General features: G+C 44.5%; 1 protein-coding gene across 3 annotated transcripts in view; it reads left to right on the top strand.

Moving 5' to 3' along the window:
• The window catches only part of LOC147903974 (arginine biosynthesis protein ArgJ family), a 158,821-nt gene that overhangs the window by 68,005 nt on the left and 78,511 nt on the right, over positions 1 to 12,305 (top strand). For all 3 annotated transcript variants that reach the window (XM_087369666.1, XM_087369657.1, XM_087402467.1), the window contains exons 8-11: positions 391 to 449; positions 6,593 to 6,662; positions 6,784 to 6,864; positions 7,069 to 7,155. In XM_087369666.1, the coding sequence (XP_087225792.1) occupies positions 391 to 449; positions 6,593 to 6,662; positions 6,784 to 6,864; positions 7,069 to 7,155 (297 nt within the window). The remainder of the gene's footprint in view (positions 1 to 390; positions 450 to 6,592; positions 6,663 to 6,783; positions 6,865 to 7,068; positions 7,156 to 12,305) is intronic.

Genomic DNA, 12,305 nt, shown 5'->3' with positions numbered 1-12,305 from the left:
CATTCACAGTAATCAATGGTTACCCATGGCGTTTCTAGGAGAGGTGGATGTGTGCTGCTCTGATATAGCAGCCATTGCCTGTAATCTTGTAAAAGTGTTTCTTAAATTTTGTTTTATAAGGGGGTGTGCTGTCATCTATTTTACTAAACATCATAGTCAAAAACACGTAGTGCCAATGAATGCTTGAAGTGGCATCTGATACGTTCATCGGATTGCATTTTAACTCATCATAATGACAATATGGTTCTTTCTCTAAATCTGGACATTCCTAGCACTGATTCTGATTATGGAGTGTACGGTTCATCTTTACGTGATAGTATAATGCAAAGCAAAGCATGAATTCTCACTCGGAAGAATTGTGGTGAATCAAGGTTTGGTTGCTTTGTGCAGGATCGTCTGTTTGATGCCCTTCCAGAGCTTGTCTCCTCTCTGTCTTCTGACATTGATAGGTAAAATCTCTTTTTTGCCAAGCAGCTCATACTCGATACTCTAATCTATTGGCTCATTATAGGCGTAATGTCATTATAGCAGAAGGATTCTAGTTAACCTGCAACTTCATCATCAGTTGTCAAAAACCACCATGCAGCCTCAGAAACATCAGACATCATTGTCAGCACCATAAACTGAAACGATGGACTCTTTTAATTGTTCAGTCTTTCCATGTCATGCAGAGCTGATACAAAATAGTAATGCAATTCATCAAAGAGTTTGATTCACTATATGAGAAGCTGGATTCTAACTGTCCATTGCACCTCCAGCTCACTGGTGTAGGTCAAGTTAAAGTAAGGGATAAAGGTTTTAACTGTCCGTAGTATTTTTTTAAAGGCCTCTTTCCCACAAAATAGAAGATCTTGGAGAGTGAACTTCGGAAGCTTCTAATAATATCTGAAGCATGAAAAACATTGCTTCCAAGAGAACCACATAAATGTGCACTGTGCATGAACTCAAACTTCTGTGAGCTTTTGCATTGGTTTTAAGCATTCCAGATTGCATTCTCTCTCTCTCTCTCTCTCTCTCTCTCTCTCTCTCTCTCTCTCATTCCCAGCCCTACTCGACGATGACATAGACCTCGCACGTGCCTCGGACGCCGTTGTCTTAGTGGTATAGGACGCTGCCACCAAATCCTTTGCCACAACCCGATCCACGCGAGTCTGAGATGGGAAGATGCCTCAAAACCCTTGGTTTGATACCGAGTACAGAGAGGCGAGAGCCTACCTCATACGGGAGCAGACCTTAGGGCGTCTGACGTCATCTAAGGCACATATAATGTTTCGACGATTGACATGCCGCAAGAGGCGGGCCTTTCTCACACAGGATGGATGAGATTATTAGATCTTTTCGAGGAGGAGACCCGACCACTGAGTGGGGGTTCCTAGCAGAGGGGAAGCCACCTATCCCCATCACTGACCCAAATGTCTGGCACACGTATGCATGTTCCCTCTATGATGTCCAGAACTTTGTATATACTCAGTATCATTGCGAAATCTATTTGAACTTGAGAAGGGAGATTGAATTTAAATAAATTTGAAGCATGTGTTTGTGTTTTGAATTTCGTTTTTGGTGACTTGTATTTCTCTTTGTTCACTCTAATCTAAATATAACATATCTTATCCACCCCTATAAGGGTATATATTAGGTATCAATTTGAAACCTATCCGATGTGTCTAAAAAATCGAATCAAAACGAAATGAAACTTGTCGAGATGAAACGTCGAAACGGATGAAATCTTTCTTGTGACTATGATTATCATTATGTGAGAGAGAGGTTACATGCAGGAGAGATCTATTTGATCTACTGTCTAGCACATCAGAACGTTGCAGATCTTTTACAAAGGCACTCTCTAGAGAATAGTTTGAAGCTTTCCGCAAAGCTTTGGGCTTACTTCCATTTGGTGATTGAAATCATTCCCGAGACGAGGGGTACAGGAGGAGTTCCAGGTTCAGGTGGAGTTGTAGTCCTTTTCAGATCCACACTTCGGGGGATCATTTCAGTAGAGCAGAGAGATACACATTCCATATTTCTTTGGATCCGGATACGACACATGGACAGCCAGGATCTGTTTGTCGCAGTTTGCTACTTCCCCCCGGAGACCTCCCACTTTGCTAGAGATATTCGAGGTGATGATGAGACATCCCCATTTGCTGCCCTTTATCAGTCCATTGTTGACTTTTCTAGCCGCGGAGAAGTCCTTCTAGTGGGGGACTTCAACGCGAGGACAAGGGCCCGTCAGGTACCACTTCTTGATTTCAGAGATGATTCCACTCTACTGGTAGATGTTGACCTTGAGGAGGCAGGTATGCTATGGGTTTCAGCTGCTGACAGGCGAGGTCCATTCTCATCCTATGGGCAGGCCCTATTAGACCTAGGCAGAATACATGATCTCATTATCTATAATGGTCTCGACAGATGGCCCGCTTCAGGTGGTTTCACATGCTTTCCACATGGGGGGGGCTCTAGTGTTGTTGATTACATCATGGGATCCCCTGTCTTCACATCTCGCATTACTAACTTCACTGTAGCACCTCTCCCCCCAGGGGCTGATCATACATACCTTTTCTTTCGCATCTCCACCTCCCTTCGCACAGCACCTTCCACCCCACTCAGTGCTTACTCCACCTACCACGATATACGCTTTGATCGGGATCACTCACCTTCTTACTATGGCTGTCTGTACATACTTCTCGCTTATATTGACTTCATATCCCTTTTAGAGGATCGTGCTGCCCTTCTCACCCACTCACTACACGAGGCTGCCATTCACACTTTTTCCCACACCACCCGCTCCACCCGCCCACTACCCCCTGGAACTGTACCCTGTAATAGTTGGTACGATGATGAGTGTAAGGCCTTACGCCGTCAACTCAGATTCGAAACCAAAAACAGTCTTCCGAGCGCACTAGATACGCTACGTGAACACCGTAGACTGGTACGGAGAAAGAAACTAGACTTGGTTCGTCAAAACGAGGAGGAGCTACTGAACATTTTGTTGAGTAACAACTCTAAGGACTTCTGGCGGAGATTTCTAGAAGGACGGTCCCCTCCGCCACTCACTGACACCCAGATCTGGTTTGATTATGCACGCACACTTTTTGACATCCCAAATCAGCCAGTCCCTAGTCTCTCACACATGCCTGGTCCCACATCCTGCACTCTCTTCACTAGAGGAGGGGTAAAGGATGCTATAATGAAACTTCATAATGGCCGAGCGAAGGATCATGAGGGACTATGCACTGAGTTCATTGCATATGGGATTAACCTCCTAGGCCTGATCTTAGCCAAGCTTTTTAATGAAGCGGTTTGTTTGGGATTTCCACACTCTTGGACCATTAACACTATCTCACCCATCCACAAGGCAGGGGATCCCATGAGCCCGGAGAACTACAAGACCATTATGATTGGACTTGTCATGTCCAAGATTTATGCCTCAGTACTTGACTCCGAGGTTAGCAGACTTGCAGAATATCGAGGACTTAGAGCAGCAGGACAGGCCGGATTCCGGCGTGATCATGGAACCATGGACCACATTTTGACACTCAGATGTATCATCGAGGAGGCGAAGTCACGGAAGTAGAGGGTTTATTGTTGATTTGTGGATTTTCGCAAGGCATTTGATACAGTCCCGAGAGCCTGCCTCATACGGCGCCTACAGGACTTGGGTTATGACCAGGAGATCATTTGGGCTGTCATGGCACTTTACGAGAGAGTTTCTGGCAGAGTTTGGGCAGGATCGGGGTGGACAGACGAGATCATGAGTACCATCGGGGTCAAACAAGGGTGTCCTTTGTCGCCTATCTTGTTTGGCCTCTACATTGACGAGCTTGAGACAGTGATGCAGACATAGGGAGGTGTAGGGTGCTCTCTTGCGGGCACGTTGATCCAGATTTTGCTCTATGCAGATGACGTGGCTCTCTTGTCTTCCTCAGCAGAGGGGCTTCAGAGACACCTAGACGCACTACATTCCTTTTGTGAGTCTCATGATTTGAAGGTCAACCTGGGTAAAACCAAGGTCATGATCTTCAATACATCTCGAGCCATCATGCGTCAGGAGCAGTTCACATTTGCACGGTCATCTGTTGAGATAGTTTCATCATACACTTATCTTGGGGTTATCTTCTCGAGACCGAGCTTCACTATGAGACCCGCGATGCAGGCACGCTTGAGTAGAGGGTATGCCTCATTGGCCAGGCTAGAGAGGCAGTGCTTCCGCTCACACTTTCAGGATCCACGCACCAAGGGGTTGCTTTTTGACTTCTTGGCTCGCCTAGCAGGGATGTATGGCAGTCCTTGTTGGGGGCTAGACTTATCGGATACAGAGTGGGCCCGTGTGGAGCGGCTATAGGTTCTCATGCTATCACGGATGATTCATGGTAAGTCATCCGTTCCTCACCAGATCATTCAGGCTGAGTTGGGGTCACCCCCTTTATAGCTAGATGCTGCATTTCAGGTCATCACATATCTGTACCGAGTTAGGGAATATGGCGTAGTAGGCTACCATGGATAGCTCTATCCTCTTCTATGGCACTTGCAGCAGGAGGAGATCAGAGGTGCTGGTATGCACGTACAGAGAGATGGTTTGAGTGACTGGGGCTCCACATGGATAGACTACCTCCCTTTCAGTATAGCATGGATGCTCCGTTCTCTCCCCTCTTATCACACGAGGTCAACCAGGTTATCCGTGAGGATCTACTACAGCTACACACTTTTCGGACCTGGTTGGAACCGAGTGAACTCCCAGTGAAGCTTAGCTTCTACAGAGATCACTTCTTACATATCACAACGGAGGGTTTCATTGACCCACCAGGATACACATAGATTCACCTACCCCACTCGATGAGGATCTCTCTTGGGCAGTTCCGGGGCTCTTCACACAGACTTCGCATTGAGAGCGGCAGAGCAGAGCGACTACCGAGGGAGCGGCGCATATGCACACTATGTGACATACAGGAGGTTGAGACAGAGGAGCATTTTATCTTCAGGTGTCCTGTGTACTATGAGATCTGAGGATGTTTCGACTGCCTCTTCAGAGATAGTTATGGGATTTTAGCCCATTTCATCTCCTACCCAGACCAGCGGTGTTTGGCGGTTTTCATTCATGAGGCACTTAGACACCGCGAGAGGATATTCCGAGCACGGAGACAGGACCATACTCCTTCGTTGGTTGACCTCTCAGAGCTCTATCACGGAGTTCTTTCAGCTAGATCACATGGATCCCAACGAGACGAGGCCTCGACATGACCGTGACCCGGAGCCCGTGACCCGATAGCTCAGACAGAGGGTCGACACACATATCACACTTGGAGACATCCCCTCCTTGTTTAGAGCTGGAGCCCGACCGACGGGAGTCACAGTAGCCCTAGTTAGACGCAGAGCTACGACCAGGAGACGTGCTAGGACCGCATCCCTGAGTGGCCGACAACACTCTATTGCTGACTTCATGCCTCCATTGCCTCATCGATCCTAATATCTTGCTATTGCTAGGGATGATGATGATATTGATGATGATGCTAAGATTGATATATAGTCGACCATCGACATGACTATGTTGTACTTAGTACTTAGTACTTAGTACTGTCATTTTGCATTTTTTGTGTTTTTTGCATTTTGCATTTTGCATTGGTATGGACGCTTGTTTAGTAGCTCCACTACCACAGCTCATTGTGTCAGGATTTTCACAGTCTCATAGACCCATCGGTCTTCTGAAGAGTTTAATAAACTTTCTTTCTTTCTTTCTTTCAGCTCCACAGTTTTGAGATTTCTTTTTCTCCTCACCTCACAGACACGAGTGTGCTTGCAAAGATTATATGGAATTGGGAAGCAAATATCTTGGCATTACCACTAGGAGCGGCAGCCTTAGTCATAGTAGAGCATCATCACAAGTAGGAGAACTTAGACACAAATACCTTCACCATAGGAGAGCATCATCACAAGGAGGAGCGCTGGACAGAGAAATAAATTATAACAAAAGAAGAAGTGGAGAAATTAAATGTGAGCAACTCTTATGCATGATACATGTTGAAAAACAAGGAGATACACATTTTTAACCATGCTAATGATATTCGATCCACATGAAACTTTGCAAGCACATGGATCTTACCTACATTAAGGCCTTTGTAAATAATCATATATACAATACAATAGAAGACCACCAATCATCTAGGAAACCTTATTGCCTTATGAACTAAGTAGGTCATGATGATGATAGTGCATCGTTGGCCCCCCCTCCCCCCCACCCCCTTCGATGCTTTTTCCACTTCCTTGCTATGCTGCCTTGGGATCCTTCTTGCCCTTTGACCCTTACATTTTGGATGCCTTCAATCAAGATTTTGTTTAGTGAGTGTCATATACGTTTTAAAAAGTTTTTATGTATATAATTAATTTGGTATATGACATTAGAGTTGATGATTAATTCACAAGCATAGACGTGGATATCCTTGAATACTAATTAATTTGCTATATCATTTGGAGCATATGTTTGTTTTAGTCATATCATTGCCTTCAAGGCATTCTTGTAAGATCAATACATGTGGGCAGAAGAATTGGCTTAACAATCGTTAGCATAATGTGCTCCATGTCTTGCCTTATCTTGTTGCAGAGCAAACGCAGCAGCTGTTGCGATTACAACAACAGATCTTGTGAGCAAAAGCGTTGCTATTGAGACCAAGGTATAACTTTTTATTCCTATGGTACTACCATGATGCTCTTAACGGCTTGTGTTGGGAAGATGGATTAGTGTATTGTGCCTCCGATTCCTAATGGTTCTTGAGTTCATGTAAATGAACAAAGATTGGAGCTACGACTATTAGGCTTGGAGGGATGGCGAAAGGATCCGGGATGATCCATCCAAACATGGCAACCATGCTTGGGGTACAATCGTTTGAAACTCTCTTATGCATTGGCAGATGGACCAATATGCGTAGTCCTTTTGATATGGAGATTCTTTATATATTTTTTCTAATGGTATGATGTGGGTATTTTCTAAAATGCACAAGCTTCATTTCAAGGCATTTGATCATGATGCATAGGTAAATTAGGGTTGAAATGTACTAATGTGCTTTTATTTATGTGAAGGTTGTAACATGCGATGCTGTTGTAGCTGTGGATGTTTGGCGAACAATGGTGCACACAGCTGTCAAGCGAAGCTTCAATCAAATCACGGTTAGTTATCATTGTCATATATTATAGAGGTTCAATATCTCTCCCATCTGCCTGTGCTTCGTCTCAAGGGGCCATGGAGTTAGGTTTGTTATTTTTCCTTCGTTTTTGAGGTTCTTCTATGCTACAAAATAATGGAAGGACAGATAATTGCAGCTCAATGATATGAAATAGTGTAAATGCTCTATTTTTTGGGATGGTGTGCCTAACTGGGTGTTAGGTAGGATGGCGCTGAGAGTGAATTGCACTGTAGGAGTAAATTCTTGTGTATAAGGGAATGATGGTTTACCGTCGCCTGTTTTTTTGGCTACACATCATATCTGCTTCAAGCACCTTAGTGTTAAAGCGTCGTTTATGAAGGAGCTGTAAGACTAGAAAGAAAAAGCTTGTAATCTTAGGATAGTGGGCTGGAAGAATAGGAAATGGAGTAATACCTACAAGAGCCTCAGTAAATTCTTCCAGGACACTATGCACATCTTCGAGCTTGGATGGCACACCAAAGCTGAAAGCTCCTCAAGGATTGTGCGAAGCCGTACGGAAGTTTTACAGGGGAGCATAAGCTGAACTGACAATACTTCTAGTAGTTGGTTGAGACTTGGATGAAAAGACAATTATAAGCAGTGCCATTTGGTTACTTTGCCTTGTTTGGGCAATGCCTCAAAGCAAGCACTTTGCCTTGAAGAAGTGCCTAATAGGCAAAAGAAGAGCTAAATCACTTGATCTCAAGGTGGAAACAAGCAGATGAGAAGGAATCCCAAGAGAACATTGGATTGTTGAAAATGCCAAAAAGATGAACTAGAAGATTAAGACAGTTTGCTCTTTAAATGGTGCGTTGCCCTATCAGCTAGATTTAGATTTAGATGCTCGTTGAGGAGAGACTAAAATGAAAATGTTTAGACTTCACAAGCAGTTGTAGCTTGAATGAAGAGATTTTGGACTACCTTTTGATTAGCCTTCTCCTTTAGTGCTAGCCTTCATCATGGCTGAGTCTGCCCTTCACCTCCGGAGTGCTGACAGAAACTCAGTACGAAGACTTTGTATAAATGGATGCTCAAGTATGTGTGGGTGTGTGGATTTGTATGTGTGAGAGTATATTTTTATACTATGGTCTACACCCACTGTTGGGCGCTGATGACGTCAGTGGGGATGTCATAGTAGCTAGTCCCTGCTATGCATGATGGCGTTTATGGTTTTCAACCTTGTGAGTGACTCTCATGAGATTGAAACTGCACTATGTTGTGTTTTTAGAGGATGAGTTTGGGAATGTTCCTGGATTCATCTAGGTATTTGCTCTTTAAATGCCTTGCATATCTTGTAAGAGCCATGCTACAGCACTGGCAACCTACACAACAATTTTGCATGTGAATTAAGTTTTTAAAGGTTGTGCATATCAACACATCAGATAGGTATGCAACATCTGTGTCATGCAAGTTAGTGACTTACGTGTCTTGTGTACACCGAGTAGGACAATCTAAAAGAAGCACGTTCAAGTACAGAAACCAATAGGTTTGTAGGAATTGGTCCCTTCACATGCAGTTGAAATTGAAGTAGGAAGATTGCAGAGAAATCTAGTAGACAAGGAGCATGCATTCCTCTCTTATGTCATAACTTTCGGAGCCTAAAATGACCACATCAAATAGACCTTAGAATCTTTGAGGCTTTCTTAGATACTATTGATGTAATTGAGCAATTATAGACGTAGTAGAAATCTAGCTGGAGATGTTTTTCCTCAGCTCTACATACAAGTACTCCGACTTGCTTATTTCAAGGTTTTGAATGCAGCTTTTTTGTGAGCCATGTCTGCAATGGACAAAACACACCTTATAACAAGCTTGCCGCAATAGGCTTTTTGTCCTCCTCCCCCTTTTTGTCTTCACGTCATTTGATTTTGATAATGTGAAGCTTCTCTGCCTTTGTGACTGATTGCAACAAATTTGGGAAAGAGTGATCGTTGCAAATCGAGAAAGAAAGAAAGAAATAAATTTTATTAGAGTTTTCGGAAGATTGATTGGTCTATGAGACTGAGAGAAAACCTGATACAAACCACAGTAAGGATGGAGCTACTAAAACGAGCATCATCACCCGTGCTGAATCCTAAGTCTGATCATACATAATCAAATACATCTGAGTATGACAATGAAAAGAAAAAGACTGGAGCGGAATGGAATCCTCCGTATGTCATGTCGCCCTAGCTGGTGCATAGCCGGTGATGGAACGTTGGCGTCCGTCAAGGGGTCCCGTGCGTCTCGGTCTCCTGGAGGAGGCTCGACGCAAGACCAGAGCCATCGTGACTCCTGTGGGACGTATGCCGGGTCTAAACAATGATGGGATGTCCCCCAGAGTGATCTGTGTATCCCCTCGATGTCTCATGTGTCGTGCTGTGGTCGTTGGGCCGGGGTCTCGGTCACGTCTGCGGCTAGAGACTGGATGATCAATGTCACTCGATGGGAAGAACTCTGTGATCTTGCTCTGAGAGGTGTCTGATGGTGTGGCCAAGCCCTGTCGCCTGAGTAAGTATTCTCTGTGTCGGACCCCCTCGTGAATGAAGGCCGCAAGGCATCTCTGATCTGGGTGATGGAGAGTGTGAGGGAGAGATGGAGTAGGGAGTAGAGAGACACACTCACAGTAGTCACACACCAGTGTGTGGGGATAAAGGAATGAGTGGTACCTCCCCAAGTACACACACTAGTATATATGGATATATGGATAAGACTAGGGCCACTAAGTACCTAAGTACAATGTGTACTTAGTGTACTTAGTAGTACTAGATTAATACTGTTACAAGGGTGGCCAGTGCCTTTACCCCAACAACCTCCCACTTAAAGGCAGTGTGCCCATAAGAGAGAGTAAAAGAAAAACAGCAATATACATCATCATGTACAGGACCAGTTGGTCTGCTTATCCTATACCCATAAGCCGTCTGCAGTGTGCAAACCGCTCAGCAGCCAATCCTTTTGTCAACAGATCTGCTGGATTGTCATCAGTGTGAACTTTCACAAGCTGAAGTTGCTTGTTCTCAAGCACCTCCCTGATAAAATGATACTTCACGTCGATGTGCTTCGTCTTTGCATGAAAAACAGGATTTCGTGCCAACTGTATGGCACTCTGACTGTCACAATGCAACAATGGAGTATCACTAGAGTAGCCCAAATCTGCCACTAGCCGAGATAGCCATATAGCTTCCTTGCACGCCTCAGTGGCTGCAATATATTCAGCTTCTGTAGTAGACAAAGCAACGCATTGCTGCATTCTAGATACCCACGACACTGCACCTCCAGTGAAAGTGAAAACATAGCCGGTAGTAGACTTCCGGGTATCAGGGTGACCGGCATAATCAGAGTCTGTATAACCCTGCACTTTTGCATCTTGACTGCCGAAACATATACACAAGTCCTGTGTACCCTTTAGGTATCTCATGACACCTTTCACTGCATTCCAATGCTTCTTGCCAGGTTTAGCCATGTATCTGCTAACCACTCCCACTGCAAACGCAATATCGGGCCTGGTTGCAACCATAGCATACATGAGACTGCCACAAGCTGATGCATACGGAATCTTTGACATCTCAGCTCTCTCAGCATCTGTCTGAGGGCTGTCCAAAGCGCTGATTTTCACATAAGGAGGTAATGGAGTACCAATACTCTTCCCCCCCTCCATGTGAAATCTCTGCAAGACCTTGCCAATGTATTCCTTCTGAGATAAGTACAGCAACCGCTTTTCCCTATCCCGAAGTATGCGCATACCCAATATATGGTTGGCATCACCAAGATCCTTCATATCAAAGGTCTGGTGCAATCTCTTTTTCAAGGCATTCATTTCCTTATGAGATTTTCCAGCAATTAACATGTCATCCACATACAAAATGAGGATAAGTAAACTGCCATCTGAAGCTTTCTTGGTATATAAGCAGTGATCAATGTCACTTCTCCTGTAACCCTGGGTTCGCATGAATGTATCAAACTTATGATACCATTCCCTGGGTGCTTGCTTTAGACCATAAAGACTTTTCTTCAGTCTGCATACAAGCTTCTCTTTGCCCTTCACTGTAAAACCCTCTGGCTGCTGCATAAAAATTTCCTCATGTAAATCACCATGAAGAAATGCTGTTTTGACATCCATTTGGACCAAATCCATATCTGCATGTGCAACCAATGCTAATACAGTTCTGAGTGTTGTCATCTTGACAACGGGAGAGAATATCTCCTCAAAGTCAACACCATATTCCTGCTTGAACCCTTTGGCAACCAGTCTGGCTTTATGCCTTGGTTTTTCACCAGGTGTGACTTTAAGTCTATAAACCCATTTGCATGGCAGTACCTTCTTACCAGTAGGCAAGGGTACCAATTCCCAAGTGCCATTCTTGTGAAGACTGTCCATTTCAGACTTCATAGCAAGATCCCATTGAACCTTGTCTGCCCTCTGCCTAGCCTCTTTGTAGCATGAAGGCTCTCCACAATCAGTGAGCATCAAATAATCAATGCCTGGAACAAATCTTTCTGGCTGCCGCGTCTGTCTGGTTGACCTTCTAACCCAAAGACCATCATCTTGAGCTGGCTGTCCAGCCTGTTCATCACCCAGATAAGGTGGCTGTTCCATGATTCCTGGCTGCATTTGCATGTCAGGAAGATCACCTAACTGTGCCTCATCCATTGGGATGTTTTCTGCCATAACTGGCTGTCCATTAGGATCTGCTGCAGCATCATTTAATGGCTGATTATGCTGCTGTTGTGGCTGATTTACAGCCTGTCTGTGTTGCCCATGATGCCTGTCATCATCAATAGTTACTTTTAAAGGTTCCTTCTGTACAACAGGTTCCTTGAACATGATGGTTTCATCAAACACGACATCATTGCTGCGTATAAGTTTTCTGTTCTTGGGATCCCAAATCCTGTAGCCCATCTCACCTTTGTCACCATAACCTAGGAATATGCATTTAAGAGACTTTGGATCCAGTTTAGTTCTGTCCTCCCTGCGTACATGCACATACGCGACACAACCAAAGACCCGTAGGTGTTTGTAAGACGGAGGCTTGCCCGTCCATGCTTGTTCAGGCACACCACCACATAGTCTCTTGTTTGGTGACCTGTTAATAAGGTGCACAGCTGTCTTTACAGCTTCAGCCCAAAATGTGTGGGGCAATGCAGCATGTGACA

This window comes from Dipteris shenzhenensis, chromosome 3 (genome assembly GCF_047967505.1).
Source record: "Dipteris shenzhenensis isolate YYH24624 ecotype China chromosome 3, Dip_SZ_1.0, whole genome shotgun sequence".
NCBI lineage: Eukaryota > Viridiplantae > Streptophyta > Polypodiopsida > Gleicheniales > Dipteridaceae > Dipteris > Dipteris shenzhenensis.
This window is presented reverse-complemented; position numbering and strand designations above follow the sequence as displayed.